Raw genomic sequence first — 18983 nt, 5'->3', positions numbered from 1 at the left:
CCTGACTTCTTCCTCCCACCAATTCCCTGGTGAGCTGCAGACTCAATTCCCTGGAGTCCCCACTAAAGAAAAACTCCATTCAACAGGTCTTAAAAAGAAAGCTTTATAAAAAGAAAGAAAAATACATTAAAAATAGTCTCTGTATAAGGTGAAAATATACAGGGTCAATTGCTTAAGAAAAAAAAGTGAATAAACAGCCTTATCCAAAAAGAATACAATTCAAAACACTCCAGCAACTACACAGATGTAAATACAAAAAAAACAATATAAACCTATTGTCTTACTATCTTTGTACTTACAACTTGGAAACAGAAGATTAGAAAGGCAGGAGATAGAGAGAGATCACTCTCAGAGCCAAGAGGGCACAGACACAAGACAAAGAACAAAGAACTCACACCCTAAACTTCCTCCACCCAGATTTGAAAAAAATCTTGTTTTCTGATTGGTCCTCTGGTCAGGTGTTTTAGGTCATTGCTTGTTAACCCTTTTTTAGGTGAAAGAGACATTAACCCTTAGCTATCTGTTTATGACAGGGCATTCCAAAATCTGAGGGATGAAGTGCGGAACACGCTTTCAGAAGTCTTAAAAGAGCAATGTCCTCTGGAATGGTGGTTGAAGCATGAAGGGACATATGAATCTTTAGCGCATCTAGCACACAAATATCTTGCGATGCTGGCTACAACAATGCCATGAGAATACCTGTTCTCACTTTCAGGTGACATTGTGAACAAGAAGTGGGCAGCATTATCTCCTGCAAATGTAAACAAACTTGTTTGAGCGATTTAGCTGAACAAGAAAGAGGACGGAGTGGAACAAGGCTCTAAAGTTTTACATTGTTTTATTTTTGAATGCAGTTATTTTTTGTACATAATTCTATATTTGTAAGCTCAACTTTCATAATAAAGAGATTGCACAACAGTACTTGCATTAGGTGAATTGAAAAATGCAGTGCAAATATATGTAATAAAAAATAAATATAAAGTGAACACTGTACACTTTGTATTCTGTGTTATAGTTGAAATCAATATATTTGAAAATGTAGAAAACATCCACAAATATTTAAATAAATGGTATTCTATTATTGCTTAATTGCATGACTAATCACAATTAATTTTTTTAATCAGGGCTGAGGCCTTTGTCTTCTAGGTGCAAGGGTGACCAGGTGACTCAGCTCTGCATGCTGCCCTTGCCTGCAGGCACCACCCTCGCAGCCTCCATTGGCTGTAGCTCCAGGCAGTGGCGTATTATTGCCTAGGCCAACAAGGCCTAGGCCTAGGGCGGCAAATTTGCTCGCGATCCCTCCCCAACTCCATCCCTTCCCCAAATCCCCAGCTTGCCTCCTCCCCCAGGCGTGCCACACTTCCCTCCTTCCACCTCCCTCCCAGGCTTGCTGCACAAAAGTGCTGTGAGGGAGGGAGAAGCGAGTAGCGGCGCACTTGGAGGAGGCAGAGCAGAGGTGAGCTGGGGCCCGCGGGCGCGGAGAGTAGCTCGAGGGGGCCGGGAACCGCTCCCCGCCCCAGCTCACCTCCACTCCACCACTGCCATCCCCCTAGCATGCCGCAACTCCCCTTCTCTCTCCTCCCTCCCAGGTTCACTGCGCAAAAGCGTGGGAGGGAGGGAGAAGCAAGTCGCGGTGCGATCGGAGGAGGAGGAGCAAAGGTGAGCTGGAGTCGGCAGGTGCAGGGAGTGACTCTTGGGAGGGTGGGGGGCAGGGAACCACTCCCTGCCCCAGCTCACCTCCACTCCACGGCTGCCATCCCCTGAGCATGCCACAACTCCCCTTCTCCCCCTTCCCTTACCGCAAGGGAGCAGAAGTGAGCTGGCAGGGGTGGGGGACCTGGGCAGGGGCGGTAATTTTTTGAGGGCCTAGGGACACAAAATTTGTTAATCCGCCACTGGCTCCAGGCCAATGGGAGCTGCAGAGCTGGCATTTAGGGAAGTGGCAGTGCGCAGAGTTCCCATGGCCGCCCCTGTGCCTAGGAGCCAGAGGGACATGCCGGCAGCTTCTGGAGCCATAAGGAGCTGGGTACGGAGCCTGCCTGCCCCACTGCAGGTGGCCAACTGGACTTTTAATGGACCAGTCAGGAATACAAAATTAGTAGTTAAACTGAAATTAGTAGATGTACTATATTTGGATTTATTAAAGCATTTGACACAGTGTTCCATGAAATATTCCTCTCAAAATCAGTTCACATCAGCTTGGATATTAACACTGTCAGCATGGACTGAAAACTGACTGAAGGACTGTAAAGAAAGTCTTATGCTAGATGACAGACTATTAACTTGAAGGGATGTGTCTAGTGGACAATCTCAGACATTTGTTTTAGTCCTGATCTCAAGTAACATCTTTGTAGAGGAAGGAATATACAGCTAGTTAATAAAATCTGCACAGATTATACTAAATTGAGAGGAGCTTTAAATACCAGCGAGGATACAGAATTAATACAAAGTGTCCAGAGTAATCAACAACATGGGAATTAAATGGCAACATGACAGTCAACTAGGAAATCGGAGAGCGGCCAGTACATCCTTCAGCCTGCACCACTTCCTACAGCCCCCATTGGCCTGGAGCGGCGAACCTGTGGACACCACAAGTAAACAAACCGGCCTGGCCCAGGCTTTCCCTGAACAAGCGGCGAACTGGCTTTAAGAACCACTGGTCTAGATGACTTTGAGGTCCCTTTCCTGCCCTACATTTCTATAATCCTATGATGTATTAACTGTAGTTTCAAACTGACCATATATTTTGTAAAGATAGGGAGAGTCTTATCTTTCACTCAGGAAGATTTTACTAAACCGTTTCATTGGCTTACATCTTTTGTATGACTAAGAAGATACCAAGAACAAATTGAAAACTAGACAAAGTTATCACAATGAGGAATGTTCTTATATACTGATACATGAAATCATCTTGAACCTGATCTTGAAAGCCCTCTGAAAATAGACATCCTATTGACTTCAGTGGGAGTGTTAGATGTACTAGTTCAAGATTGACCTCCTTACGTTGACACTATATATTAACATACATCCTAGTAATGGTGTTACTATCATATGAAATGTAGCAGTAAAGCCCAAGGTTAGTAGGTAAAGTATAGAGGACCAGCCTTGTGATTCTCTATATTTTCAGATGTTCAAGATTTTAAGAGAGAAATCTGTTTATTTCAACTATTCAGACCCTCTGATTTCCCATCATTTTGTAAACTGAAGCATAACGGTGCCCTGTTTGCATGCTACTTTGTTAAGCACAGAATAGTAACTGTGTACTACTTCATCTATTCTGAAATATCAGGCATACAAATGACACCAGAGGAGATCCCTAAATGTATAAGAAATAATGGTATTCTTGTTCGTCTCCATATATGTATGATCTTGAACTCCATTTACATTTTCAGTGAAATTTCTCTGATATAATTAAAAAGAAAAATATATTATTCATAGTTACTTTTATTAGTCTGCATTATTCTATTTCTTTAATGATTTTCTACATCAGACAGTCCATAAAACTGCTGTTTCTCTTTGCAATGACAGATTAGTACCTATACAGGCCCAATCCTACAGCTTTTTAATGTGTAATCAATGAGTAAGAGCTGAAGGATCAGGTCCTTAGGAAAGAACTGAGTCTATATTAAAGGAAAATAAAAATCAACATGATTCTAAACCATGGTGGGTTTTATTTTTGGTTATAATTTATGTTAAATGATCTAGGTACATTTGTGGATAGAGGGGAATATCTGATTTGAATTTTCCTTATACAGTATCTTCATGTAAATTGCACACAACTGAAGAGAAAGAAAGCCATTTTGCTCACATCAATAACATACCTCTGTAAAAGTCAATTTCTCTTATTATCTTTTCTTCTCTATTGAGGTTGACTGTGAGATGGCTCATATTTTCATAGCCAGGCTCTATTTTTTCCATCTGAAATGCGTTAGATGCTTCAGTAATTCTAAAATAGAGATATTGTGTCATTTGCATTTGGGTTGGCAAATAAATGTTTACAAAATGGATAATTTATGATAAATATCAAAAACACACACTTCCTTTCAAAGGGGAAGTACTTACTTTCGTAGCAATGCTTTGACATTCTGTGAAAACAAAAGTGAAATGACGGAATGCTTAAAAGGTTCATTTTATTAAATAGCTTTTATACTTTGATACCTGATTCTTATGTGTGCTGTTTCTAAATATGCTAGCTTGAGCCAGGGGTGGCTCCAGATCTCAGCACGCCAAGCGCGTGCTTGGGGCGGCAAGCCACGGGGGGTGCTCTGCTGGCACCGCGGGGGTGGCAGGCAGGGTACCTTCGGTGGCTTGCCTGCAGGAGGTCCACTGAAGCCGCGGGACCAGCGGACCCTCCACAGGCAAGGTGCCGAAGGCAGCCTGCCTGCCATGCTTGGGGCGGCAAAATGCCTAGAGCCGCCCCTGGCTTGAGCTCTCATTATAAAGGAGAGCTGTGAGGCCTATCACTAAGATTAGACTGAGGTTGGAACTAGCTTACATGTGAACAGCGGTGTGTTTTAGGCCCTAATTCTCAATTACATTAAGACCCCTTTATAGTGCTCTGGAAATGTAAAGTGTAAATGAGACGCAGGCTCTTAATATCTGCTTTTATTGAGATAGAGACATAGGATCATATGTAGTGCACACACGGGCAAAACTGAAGCTGACCAGCCCAATCAATATTCCCTCCCAGACATGACCCATATACCCCTGCTCTCCTTGACAGTGACTTCTGTTTCCTAGAAATTGGACTGGGCAAACTTTTCCCACAGACTAATTTATCGAATGCATTGTGCCCTTTTGCTATATGTAAATTAACTGAGAATAGACTTTTGAATTTTTACAAATGTATCATTATTCGTAACTGTTCCACAAACATTTCCCTCTAGCATATTTCATTCTCGGACTATGTCTGACTATTCACAGTGGGTGACTGGTCACCTCTAGTTCTGACGCCTTACAGTTCCACATATTCTACAGAGGGTTTTCTGCTCTTCAGGATGAATTCCTGTTCCTGCATATTGTTCTTGTAAAAAAGATCCTCCCTGCTGGGGTTCAAATGGGATTTTAAGATTCCAGGATGGAAAGTCACGAGACCAAATCCTACTTGACTGAAATCAATGGGAAGCTTGCCATTGGTTTCAGTGGTAGCCCACAGTAAGAAGGAAGAATAGTCTTATAGTTAAGGCATTGGAATGTGACATAAAACTGCTTGGCCCTGCTACAGCTTGTGTGGCCTTGTGCAAGTCACTTAACCTCTCTGTGCCTCAACTGCCCATAGGCAAAATAGGGATAATAATAATAATACTCCATTACCTTACAGAAATGGCTAAATCCATATACAGAATTGCAGGGTGCTCAAATATTGCAGTGCTGGGGATCATATTAATATATATGAAAATATTGTTTCTGCATCCTGGTTGGATGACTGAAAGCTTATAAACAGGACAGCATTTTTGGTGTGAATAGAAAATACTCGTATTCTCGAGCTTACCCCTTTGTTTGCATGTTATTCAACTGAAGAAAAATCATTTCTGCACATTGTTGTAAATGAAAACTCGTTTGTGTGGATGTTCACTGGGGAGTGAACAAATAGGGATTATGCTTGAATTGAAAAGTGAGACACAGGTTGTTTGTGATTAATTTCCCCCACTCTTTTCCTACCTCTGTTTAGACTTCTCTGAAATATACCTGCAAAAACACTGCCATTTCTGGCTCTTCCATGAACTGGATTCCTGATTCAACTAGCTTAGACACTGTCTCCAAGTGATCTGCATATTTTTTCATCAGGGAGCGGACATGTTCCAGTTTCTCCTCTTGGTTTCTAGTGATTATTTGTGTCATCTCATTTTTCCTTTCTTCCAGTATTGCATACAGATAATCAAATTTTTCACACAGTTGCTCTTTTTGTCTTCTGCAGCATTCCTGTGAATCATTTGGTTTATGTTAAAAGTGTTATGTTGCTTAAAAGTGTTTCTATTTTTACAATTACTTGGAAGTGTTTTCATCAAAGAAATCCTTTTCTGAACAATACAAGGTTTTTTTAAAGACCCCAGAGACTTTTGTAATTTTCTAAGTTAAATCTGTTTGAACAAAAAGTTTTGTGAATACTTGTGAATATTTTAAAAAACAAATTGATTATTTCATTTCCAGTATGCTAAAAAAGCTGAAAGACATTTGTGTTATGTTTGTAGCAATACTTAAGAGTTCATAGGAAAATCAGGAAGATAATTGCTATATTAACAGCCAAATGAGAGGAACAGGACAGATCAGCTCAGATGAGTTCTAGAGAAAATTCCATCACCACCAGAGCTTCTGAAATGCTACTGAGGCTTTACACTTAAGGCCCCTTTACATCACTCAGGTAGCATGAAGGGGCTTAAAGTGGGTGTCAATTATACTACTTTTACTGTGCACTGAATGAGGCAGGGGTCCTGTGCCAAAAATAGCATGTGGTCATGTTATTATAATAATGCACAAAATAGAAGCAAATTAAGGTTCCAACCTAAATTCTAGCTTTTCCTAACTTTCAAACAGTTGACTTTGCAACCTAAATAATATTTCTTTAGTATAGTTATTTTTACTGTAATAAATATGCCTGTGCTGTACCTGTGGTCGTTCATGTTGTCATTTTAGCAGAACTCACAGGCTAAAAAAAGGATTGGGGTTGATGAATGTTTGGACTGAACATAAGGTGCAGTGGGAAGTGGTGTTGGTGAATTTATATGTGGTGCTCTTCCCTAGGTGTAGAGACTGAACGAACTCTCCATGAAGATTTGGGGCCACTATGTTGCTGCCATCTTTCAAATGAGACATAAAACTTAGCTCCTGATCCCTTGTGATAGTTAAAGATCCCACATGACTTTTTGCAGTAGTTAGGGGTTTATGACAGATGTGCCAAAAATCAAATAAACAATCGTTGAGTGTCATTGCATTTTCCCATTCTCCTTTGCAGTTTCTTTCCCCTTCCCCTTTTACTTTCTTTAGTTCCGCCCCCCCCCCCATTCTTTTTCCTACCTGGATCTCTCCTTCCTCTTGTTCCACCCTTGTCCTCCATTTCAGATTGTCTACAACTATGTTCCCTGAACCTTAAAGTACGTCATTTGCTAGTGGACACAGCATCAAGCCTCATTCCACAATAGGGGTGCGTTACACATTCTTCATATCACTATGGGTTGGGGGATTGGATGACCTAAGAGGTCGAGGTGTGTGTGTGTGTGCGTGTGTGTGTGTGCGTGTGTGTGTCTCTCTCTATATATATATACAAAAATCTGGTATTTTATTACATTAGAATTTGCAATCAGCATCTATTATAGAGGTCATCAGTAGTAAACTCTGTATGTCCAGGTTGCAAAACAGTCTCCACTATGCCTTGTTTTCCAAAATATTCACATTTTGTGTTGAAATTTTTCATATTTAATCTGTGTGAACAATTTTTTAAGTCTGACCAAACCACCTCATCAGTAAGTAAAAAAAATAAATAAATAAAAAATCCACTCTAATTGTAAAAAATTTCACCACACTTTAAAAAAACAGCTACAGCAGAAAGAGCTACAAGATGAGACCTGGAACACTCATCACTGAGTACTAGTGCCAATGCTTGCTTTGAAAAATATTGGCTTGATTGACCAAAATTCTGAGCATCTGAAAATTGTATACTATGGTAAGTATCATAACTATACAAATATAGACAGGATTATGGACATTCCTACTTTATTTTATTATTTGACTGACATTTTATAGTCCTAAATAGTTGTTTCTTTTTTCATTATGGTTTACCATTATATAGATTTTTATACTTCATTGTGGCTCTCAGTAGAATATGTGAAATTATGTTACTTTTTGGTTAGTTTGTTGTAATTTGAATATATATTGGCCTGTTTTTAAACCTTTGCATAGAAACTGTAGCTAAATTTAGAACTGTGGGCTTACTGTTTACAAGAGCTAAAAGCAACCTGACCACGTACTTTCTGTATTGCTCACTCTAAAGCAGTGTAAGTAGTGCAATGTATCAACTTAAGTAGAGGAGAGGAAAAACCAGCAAGCCTGATTCTGAGGTGTCTTGGTTCCACCTGTTCATCTGAGCCTTCAAGGTCAAACTGATGTCAAATTCAAATGAAGGTCATGTGATGGCAAGAAGTATGATTTGTCTGCAATGTGAAGTGGAAGCACTATGTAAAGTTGTAATCTCTGTTTTCTGTAATCTCCGATTTTAAGCCTGTTAAGGTGTGTGAAGGTAGATGGGCTCTGCACTTCTTGTTCTATCAATCTCAATTTCTGATTTGTAGTTCAAAAGGTGGGTTCTACATATGAGTGAATGACTCCGAGAAAGCTAATTTCAGATATTGCTGTATTTATTTATGTATTTTTTTAATGGAGTGTTCTCTGTAAACTTCAGTTTAGATGTTTGAAGTCTTGTTTTTGGATTAACTAGTCAAATCTGAAGGGAAAGAAACTGAAGCTTTTGTACTATTTTAATTTTGACACTGAACTTACTTGAAAGGCACATTTCTGTCTGCAAACTCCCGATAGCAGCCAATTTCATCCTTGCAGTGCAAAGGCTTCTTGACTACAAAGTTTTGACTTTGCTGCTTACACCCTCTCTCATTTCCGTGGGTTAAGAGTTTTATATTCTTTGAACCAAATTCTGGACATTATCTGTTCTTCCTTACTCTGGTTGCACAGGGAAATAGGTGCCTCTGGCAATTGTGCATTAGACTGTGGAATTAAGTTTTCTTGTCAGTTAGAACCTATAAATATTGTCTTTAAATGTTGTTTACTGCACTTGCTGTTTATTTCTCCTATTTTGAGGGATCAGGAGGTTTTTAATTTTTTTCCCTTCTTTTGGTGATTGGTTCACTGGGTGTTTCATCAGGGTCTGACGTTAAAGTGACTCTCCATATGAGCTCCTTCCACGGCCCGTCAAACTGTGTTGCTCCCAAACTGACCAGAATAGTGATCTTTATTTGCTGTATTGATACAAACATCTTGGAAGAACTGCATGAAAAACACTTGTGCTAGCAAAAGAATTAAATCCATCCCAGCTCTCTCAGAGCAAAAGCCGTACCAAAAAAAATGGTCTCCTTACGGTATAACTCATGAACAAGTAGTTTACTTTCAGTATACTTAAAGCAAGGCAAATAAATACACACACTCCTGAAATGTCTGGGGAGATAAACTACTGGTGAAAGTAGGGCTCTGTTCTCCTATTGGCTTCAATGGATATGATGAGTCTGCAGATGAATATCAATCTCTTACACCCCAATCCTGGGAGATGCTGTGTTCCTGATCCTATGTGCTAATTTCACTGAGAGATGATGGCACACAACACTTTCCAGGATTGGACCCTAACATCTCAGTCATGTTCCTATGCTACTAAGTTAAAGCAACAATGTCACTATTTCAGTCTACAAAGACACCCTTCTGTCTAATATAATACACACATGTAATTAGGAGTTACCATGCATGAGTTTCTTCTCCCTTTCACATCAACCATATTGAGGTATCTAATCTGCCACAGTAAATGGGCTTTTGCTAAGACTATCCTTTTTGCAGTACCCTAACAGTGTATCTAACCATTGTTCTGTGATCAAATATGTGCTCTTTCCCACATACACTTGCTCGACCTCTGCCTGCCCTTTGGCTCACACAACAGAAGAAGGCAGCTGTCCATGAGTTGAAAGACAGTACTCAAAGAGCAGTTATCAGTGGTTCACTGCCAAACTGGGGATGTACCTAGTGAGTACCACAGGGATCAGTGCTGAGTTTGGTACTACTCAGGATTTTCATTGATGACTTGGATAATGGAGGATGGTATGCTTCTACAATTTTCAGATGACACCAAACTGGGAGGGGTTGCAAGCATTTTGAAAGACAAGATTAGAATTCAAAATGACCTTAATAAAATTGAAGAATTGGCCTGAAATCCACAAGAATGAAATTCAATAAAGACAAGTGAAAAGTACTACACTTAGGAAATAAAAACCAAATGCACAACTAGAAAATGGAGAATAACTGGTTAGGTGGTAGTACTGCTGAAAAGGATCCGAGGGTTATAGTGAATGACAGATTGAATATGAGTCAACAATGATTCAGTTGCAAAAAAGCCTAATATAATTCTAGGGTATATTAACAGGTATATGACACGAGAGGTAATTGTCCTGCTCCACCTCGCACTAGTTTGGCCTCAGCTGGATTACTGCATCCAATTCTGGGCACCACACTTTAGGAACGAGGTAGACAAATTGAAGAGAGTCCAGAGGGGAGCAACAAAAATTATAAAAGGTTTAGAAAACCTGACCTATGAGGAAAGGTTAAAAAACTGGGCATGTTGGTCTTGAGAAAATAAGATGGAGGGAGGACCTGATAAGTTTTCAAATATGTAAAGAACTGTTAAAGAGGACTGTGATCAACTGTTCTGCATGTCCACTGAAGGTAGTGCACCCCACATTCACCACAGTAATATGATTATGGTATGATTATGATATAATTATGTGGCATCTTGTACAAAGTATGCCTCGTGAGGTATCGTTCTAAAAATCTTAATCTGCCAAACATTAATATCTCATTGGATTGTATGTGCTATAAAGTTATAAAGTTTTGCTATGTACATGTTACTGAAAGATGATGTGAAGTTGAAAACACTCACAGCTAGCATTTCAGGTACAACAATGAAGAATCTAGACAGTGCTGATAGCCCATCAACAAAGACAATAAACCATAGAAGAACCTAGCCTTCCTGGGAATGCTTCAGACAGCCTATGAATAATGGCTGCTATGACTCAGAAAGGCATGCATATGGGCATGTGACCAGATCACATGATACTGAACTCCATTTTGGTACCTGTATTTTTCCACAAACTAGGCTGGGAACTTAGCTTAAAACAAAGGGTTCCTGCAATATGGAGACACTATATAAAGTGGGGAGTGATATCATGACTGACCTTCACTCCCCCACAACTCAGCACCTGAAGGAAGACAAAGGACTTGGAACAGAAGAGGGGAATCCAAGATGCAAGGCCGATGTAGCTTGTGCCTTAAGAATCTGCAAGCCTGCTTGTATCATCAGTCAGGGTGAGAAACTGCTAATTCAAACCCCACCTATCTAGTATATTATGCTTAGCTTGCATTTTTGTTTATTTCTAGGTAGTCTGCTTTGATCTATTTCCTGTCATTTATAATCACTTAAAATCTATCTTTCTGTAGTTAATAAACTTATTTTATGTTAACCAGTGTGTAACGGGAGACAGTCGCAAATCAGGGGAATAGTTTGTGAGATTGCTGCAGGATGTGAGGAAATCATGAGAAGCTTAAAAAAAATTCCTGCAAGTGTGAAACTCAATACAGTATCATCAGACTTGGCAGCTCTGGTGTAATATATACAGTCATTTGGCAAAATAATTTGGGAACTTGGAAGAAGCAAATTATATAAATGCATGAAAATCATCACTAACAGCCAGATATGTTCCTGCACTTCACATTCAACACATAATTCAAGCCGCATTACTTACCTCTACTGTCCTGCAGGTCTCCTCCAGCTGACCTACTATTCCTTGCACTCTGTCATTACTGCCCACGAGCACTGCAATGCCATCACTGAGTTCAGACTAAACAGGAGTAGGAGAATGAGCATATGCAGAGTTAATAATATGCACTGTCTGCAGTTTTACTTTATATGTTTTCTTCTCATGCACTTTTCACAAAATAGCACATTAACCTGAGATGCAAAGACAGTGGATGAGTGGGCTACACAAGGGTATATAACTGCTCAGAACTAGAGCTGATTGAAAAAATTGAATTTCCATCCTATGGGAAGTTTTGGTATTTTGACATTTTGTTTCCATCCTGAGCTAGAATGAAAATTTTAAACTTTTCCTAGAATAAAAATTTCTAAAAAATTGTGAGACACCATGAAAGCCTCTAAAAATGCACTGGAAAAAATTTGTACATGCACAAAGCACCTTTTGAGCAGGCAATGTGGGTAATTAGGTACAAAAATTTGGTTTTGCAGCAGATCAGGCAAGCTATTCACAGTGAATAAATTATTCATTAATTTAGCTCCTTTTTCTGTTCCTGAGGTATCTGTGAATAAATTATAATTTGTATGAATTTGTTAACTGGCCAAGCTTGCATGGCCTTACACTCAACTTGCTAGCATTTGGCTTAATATGATAACTTCTGAATGACATACCCAATCCATTCCAAATGTCTGGGAATATGCGAAGAATCAGTGGGCAGGAACCCCACTGATTATGGTGAAAATCAGAAAAAACAAAAACAAAAAAAGAGGGAAACGGGGGACAGATGGAGCCCCTGGCATCCAGTTAGCAGAGCTACCACTTTCAACCACCTCTGTAATTGTTGCTTGATGGCAGCTATACATCTCTCCTAACATAACACCCCTCATCTTAGCTCTGCCCATCCTCCCAACGAAGTTTATAAAGGTTGACACACTGAATGAGAAAAAATAAGAAAGAAGGATGGTGCAAGGCAAGGGAGGAATGAAGGAAGGAGGAATGGTGTCCCACACAGAGCCCCTGGAATGGGGGGGCAGGAAATGAGTGGGCAGACAGAATCCCTGGTGTGCGTGTGCAGGGGCGAGGAATGGATGAAGGACCCTGGTATGGGGGAAATGGGAGAGCATACAGAACTGCTGGCATGGGGTGAATGGGGGACCCAGGAATCTGAGGGCACACAGAGCTGCTTATCTCATGTAGATATCCCAGTGAGTCAGTCTTTAAATGAATACTGTATTAAAAATGAATAACCAAGTCTTTTACTAGTGACAGTAATGGCAGAGGATACGGGGCACACAATGAGCTGCCAGCTATTTAACATACCTAGCAGAAGAGGGTTTTCTCCCTAAAGATCCCTATTTAAACAGAAGACAAGAGAAGCATCCAATACAAAACTATTAGACTTCAAAGGGGTTGCTCTCTCCCTCACATCTGCGGGCAATCCTGCCTGTGCTCATGGTCTAAAAGGACTGAAAACAGTGTCTGAGAAACATAAAGGGAGATCAGCTTAAAAATCACATGTCTGTCTGAAAGTATTTCCTTGCTATTATTACAGCTAAGATGTATGTAATAAGTGAAAGCAATTAGATAGGAAAAATATAATTTTTCTCAATTTCTTAAGAAATATTTCACTCTGTAGAGTCGGTTTCTCTGGTGATTTTGTCTCGGTTTTTCACATGGCAAGAGAGGAGAAAACAATTTAAAAAAAAACAAACCCCAAAACCAACACCACAGAAATATGGATTGTAAAACCACAAAGTTGGCAGGGCAGCTGAGGGTAAGATTTTGCAGTTTGAACTTTTTTTTTTTTTAACTGACTAGATTTCATGTAGACAGTGTCCCTTTAAATTGAGTGGGTCATTATGATTAGAAGCAAAAAGATATTTACCTTTTGTCGCTGGTAAACATTTTTGAGAGGAGCAACCTGGCAGTCTTTATGGGCACCAAAAACTTTGCACATTGAACATGTGGGTATTTCACAGTTTAAACAATAGATATTAATTTTCTCATCCTCATGCTCTTCACACATTGGCTGCTCAGATTTTCTTTCAGGTCTGTGAAAGTTATCATTAAACACATTAAAATAGTCCAGGGGTCGGCAACCTTTCAGACATGGTGCGCCAAGTCTTCATTTATTCACTCTAATTTAAGGTTTTGCGTGTCGGTAATACATTTTAACGTTTTTAGAAGGTCTCTCTGTAAGTCTATAAACTATGTTGTATGTAAAGTAAACAATTTTTTAAAATGTTTAAGAAGCTTCATTTAAAATTAAATTAAAATGCAGATCTTATCAGTTTAGTGCAGTGGTTCTTAACCTGGGGTGCAGCGAGCCCCGGACATGGAGGAGCTGGCACGGTGCAGAGAGGCAGCAGCCCTGCAAAGGCGATGGCGCTGCTAGCAGGGAGCAGCTGCGCCCCACCCCCCCCTCCTGCCCAGGCTGTGGCCCGGACCGCCCCCCCCAAGGGCTCCTGCAGGCTGCAGTGAATATATGCGGGTGCCAGCCCCCACGTGTCCTCCTGCTCCCCCCTTGCCTAGGGTTACCATATTTCAACAATCAAAAAAGAGGGGAGAGCCTGCCCCTAGCCCTGCCCTCATCCACTCCCTCCCACTTCCCGCCCCAATTGCCCCATTCAGAACCCTCAACCCTCCCACTCCTTGTCCCCTGATTGCCCCCTACCCCTAACTGTCCCCCAGAACCCCACCCCCTACCTAAGCCTCCCTGCTCCTTGTTCCCTGACTGCCCCCTCCTGAGACTCCTCCCACCCTAACTGTCCCCCTAGGACTCTACCCCCTACCTGTCCCCTGGCTGTCCCAACCCTTATCCACACCCCGCCCCCAGACAGATCCCCGGGACTCCCATGCCCCACCCAACCACTTCCCACCCCCTGACAGGACCCCCAGAACTCCCGACCCATCCAACCCTCCCCCTGTTCCCTGACTGCCCCCCGGGACTCCCCTTACCATGCCGGTCAGACGCTGGCTCCACGTGGAGTGTTGAGGCTGAGTGGGGGGAGCTGCGAGAGGGACAGCGGCAGCTCACACTTCCAGGAGCCGCAGAACCCGAGTGCAGTGAGGGGGAAGCCAGGGGGCACGCCTGCCTGGGCTGTGGCCCAGTCTCCCCCCGCCCCCGGGAGGATGCTCCTGCAGCAGATGCATACGGGCAGTGATCCCCGTGTGCCCCCCGGCTCCACCTTCACCACGCTTGGGGTCTGTGGCTCCCAGGAGTGTGAATCGCCACCGCCCCTCCTGCAGCAGGCTCAGGACCCCATGCCCTGGTGGCTCACACTCCCAGGAGCTGCAGAACCCGAGCACGGTGAGCCAGGGGGAGCTGGGGGGCGCACCTGCTGCCAGTCTGCGATCCCAGCCACTGGCCCCGCTCAGCCTCTGCCGGCCTGGGGTTCCGTTCAATCAGCCAGCCACGCGCTGAGCAGGGCCAGCGGCCGGGATCCTGGCTGGCAGCCACGTGCCAGGCAAAATCAGCACGTGTGCCACCTTTGGCACGTGAGCCGGAGGTTGCCGACCCCGGAAATAGTCACTTGCTTACTTACTTTACTGAGGTTGATAACAACACCTGTGTCCTTCATCACAAAACAAAGGGATAAAAACAGTACCTGAGGTTTTGGTCCATAACCACAAAATAGTTTAAATCTGCCAACCTGCCAATAAATAAGTGCAGGTACTTGTAATCTTTTCTGACACAATATGACAAGCTGGGAAGCATGGCTTCATTGTATGGCCCTTATTCAGGAAGGTGCCTGAGTACATAAACCCACTGAAGTCAGTGAGACTACTCATGCACTTAAGTTAGGCATGTTGTTTAACATCTCTCTGAAACAGCACCTACATGCTTGAGGTCTTCAGGGCTCAGTCATACAAAAAGTTGAGCAATCTGGCCTTGATCTGGTAAAATACTTAAGCAGGGTCTTAATTTTACACAAGTAGTCCCATAAGTGTCAAAGGAACATCATATACTTCAAATTAAGTCCCTGTTACAAATTAAAGAATTTAAAGACACTGTGCTTGGCACCATGCAAAATTGAGTCCTTGGGCCCTATCCATTACTAGCCTGGGAACCAAATTAAAGAGTCATGTTTGGAACTGCATTTAAAATGAGCTTAGCTGAACAAGTTTCTAACATGGACTTTGTGGAGTAGTTAACACTGCTATATTAGCCACTGAGGATAGAAGTTACATAAAAAATGCCCCTTGTTTACAGGAGGGCTACATAGGCTACAACACAATTTTTAATATCATTTTAGCATGGCTTACCTCAGCCACACTGGCCAATCTGTCTGCATAAGAAATCAGTTTAGTTGGAACCATATTTAAACTATTTCTTTAATTTGAGTCCTGATCGAGTGTAAATGGGGTCTCTGTTTAACATATTCCATATTCCCAATGCTTCAATTATAGAAAAGTCCTATAGAATTTAACAGAGGTGAAGACAATTGCTCCACAGAAATTTAATAGTTTATAGAAACTACTCTAAAAACCTATAGAACTGAACAAAGAATGAGTTAGTTTTCATACTTTTAAACCATTGTACAGAATTCTGTGGTAGGGAAACTGTCCATAACATTCTATTAGATGCTTCAAAAACTAATAAAAAGATTATCATTTCTATTCAACGATATAAGACTCTTCCATACAGATTAGTACAGTGGGAATAACTACTCCTTTTCATGAATACCAGGCATGATTTCTCTTTTGCACTACTTGAAAGGGAAATCAAGACAAATGAAATTAAAAAGTTTGAAAAAAAAGAGCTGAAAAGAAAATATATTCTGCTTCCGTGTTTTTAATTTCATGTGGCTTTGAAACAAAAGTTATGGAGTCTGTTCGTACAGTAAGCAAAATCTATGCTCTGCAATATAACAGGATACACAGTAATAATGAGATGAAGTAACAAAATTTCTATAAATATTCTATATTATTAGGATCAATTTTCTACCAGGCAGTTGCATAACACATACATTGTAAAGGATGCTTTAAATTGTGTGCAGGTGATTCCAAAACACCCAACTCCCTATGTATACCGTGGAGCAGCAGCAGGAGTTTCTGCACACCTGGGTGGATGGACAGCAAACATCAAAATGGCAAGACGACTGAAAAGCCTGCACTTCCTGAAAATATTTGCAAGACTAGAAACCATCAGCAAGTTATCTGTCATTGAAATGATGACCAATAACATGTGACTCAGACAAGAAGGGTCAAAAAGGTAAAGGTATCAAGTAGACCCAGCGATGACCTGAGGGACCCTCTGTCAGAAGTAGCCAATCTTCAAAAGGTATCATAAGGAGTTCAAAGAAACCAAGGCAGAAATCTCTGGACCAATGAGGCCTTCAAAACTAGCATAGAAAACTGGAAACAAACTTATATACTGTTAATTTACAAGCATTTTCCCCGCAAAAGAAGAGAGAATTTTACAGAGCCCCTTTGGCCATATTCTGATCTCTTTTATACCAGCATAAATCCGAAGTCACTCCACTGACTTCAGAGTAGATCATCTGGATTTACACTGGGGTAACAGAAGGCAGATTCTCCTGAAATTAAGATTTAAATACTAATCCACAGGAAAATGTTAGCACAGTTTTAATAGTAAAAGATTAATCATAAACCCGTTGAAGAAGCTGTTGGTAGCTAAACTGATCTAGCATCTAGGGTTATGAGAGACAGGTGGGTATTATATACTCCACTGACTTCCACTGCAGATGGCTTGTAGGGTCAGACCGTAAAACTGCAACTCAGAGAGAATCCACAAATAGTATTGAAGCTCCTGATCTGACTTGGGATGCATCTTGGCTCCCACACTCCTGGATCCCCTGAATAGAGCCTCTTTACTGTTGCTTCACACATAGATAGGATTTGTCCCTTAAAGCAGAGAGTGCTTTGCATCATTGATGTGTTGGGTTTATGGAACAAAAAAGCAAAACAAAAACTAAAAACAAAGCTAATGCATGAGAAGATGAACTGTTTAAGTGTAATAATAAATTAGCAAATATGCAGTTAGTATAATTAGGGCCAGAAGTGGAGCTATGTTGATTTACATGAGTTGAGGATATGGACCATTGTGTACTCATTTTATATTTTCATGTCACTGTCATTCAAAAGAAAAATTGATTGATCCTGATAAAAAATGGTTGTTCTAATAAATGCCGCCTTATAGTATGTGTAAGCTTGCTGGGCCAGATTCTGCTCTCCATTACACTAGTGCAAATCTACAGGGAAAAAAAATACTTACTTGTATAAAGGTTTACAGGAATGGGTTCTACATTACCAAAATAGAGGAGGAACTGTTTAGTCATGAGCGACTGTCTCAGGATTTATACAATGCCGAAAAGCTTCAGTTGAAATGTTCTACTGAAATTCAAACTCCCACACTATGCAGCGCTGTACCTGTTAACAATGCCAGTCATTTCATTTAATACTGAAAAAGTAACATTCGCCTCCATAAAGGCTGGACTGTGCCTGCAAGGCAGTGGCCCATGTTGGGGGCCTTGCAGCGCCATCACACCTCGGCGAGCATTGGCTGAGCTTGCCAAGAACACAGTTCCTTAGGATGCTCCCCTCTGTGCACCCAGCCAGCTCCACTGGCTTGTGTGGAGTGCAGCTGGGAGCTAGATGGGCCCCTCTCCTTGCATCCACCTTTGGGGTGACGTCCTTCAAAGGACACTAGGTGGGACGTTCCCATGGTCAAGAAAGCTCAGGGATTGCAATGGTGAAGAGGGGCAATGGGATATGAAGAAGGCTCTTGGCATTCTCCTCCTGTGCAAGGGCCTGGCAAAACCTAGCCTTTAATTTGGGAAGTAATGAGAAAAAGAAGGTGTTATATTACAGAGCCTTATAAAGAAAGTGGAGTAGTTACTGTAGATCACTCAATAAGGTGAAAGATATGGAGGAAAGGTAATAGGCCTAATTTGCCCCCATTTTTTGGGAAGGTAATGTCACTGATTTCAATGGGGTGCCACCAGCAACATACTCATGATGGCTTTAGAAAAGTTAGGGTGAGGGAGATAAGCAGCTGAGGCAGACAACGTGTCAAATAGCTTAGATAATGCCGTGGTGCATTACTGTTGCCAGGATAGCCTTGATAATTAGTGTAACTCTAAGGACATAAGTGAAGGTTAAAAATACCTTCATATATTAAAAATAATCCTTCCAGAGAAATAACAGAAACAACGTACATTTAGATGCATATTTTTGTTCTCTTCTTCAGTTCAGTTTATTGCATTTTATATTTGTGAAGTTTAAAAAAAATCATCACATCTCTTATGATCTTTTACCTATTCTTGCTTCTGACTTCACACTGTATAGAAAAATGCAAAAAGAACTCGAAGACCCACATATGATCAGCTTGTTCTGTTGCCTGCTACAGCCAGTGAAGTAGCTTTGCTGATTCATTTCCTCTGTGATTTTCCCTGCTAACTATTTGTATATCACTGACACATTCAGGGACAGATTCATGGGAAT

At 41.2% G+C, this 18983-nt stretch overlaps 1 protein-coding gene across 7 annotated transcripts in view; it reads right to left on the bottom strand.

The window, feature by feature from the left end:
• Positions 1-18983, bottom strand: part of TRIM55 (tripartite motif containing 55) — a 51548-nt gene that overhangs the window by 28505 nt on the left and 4060 nt on the right. For 6 of the 7 annotated variants that reach the window (XM_050940969.1, XM_050940968.1, XM_050940974.1 and 3 more), the window contains exons 3-7: positions 13402-13567; positions 11508-11603; positions 5689-5922; positions 4063-4085; positions 3822-3946 (exon numbers count right to left, since the gene is read on the bottom strand). In XM_050940969.1, the coding sequence (XP_050796926.1) occupies positions 3822-3946; positions 4063-4085; positions 5689-5922; positions 11508-11603; positions 13402-13567 (644 nt within the window). The remainder of the gene's footprint in view (positions 1-3821; positions 3947-4062; positions 4086-5688; positions 5923-11507; positions 11604-13401; positions 13568-18983) is intronic. The other variant, XM_050940973.1, reaches the window with a different exon arrangement.

This window comes from Gopherus flavomarginatus, chromosome 2 (assembly GCF_025201925.1).
Source record: "Gopherus flavomarginatus isolate rGopFla2 chromosome 2, rGopFla2.mat.asm, whole genome shotgun sequence".
In the NCBI taxonomy this organism is placed as follows: Eukaryota; Metazoa; Chordata; order Testudines; family Testudinidae; genus Gopherus; species Gopherus flavomarginatus.
Note: the sequence above shows the minus strand (reverse complement) of the source record. Positions and strands in the feature narration are given on the sequence as shown.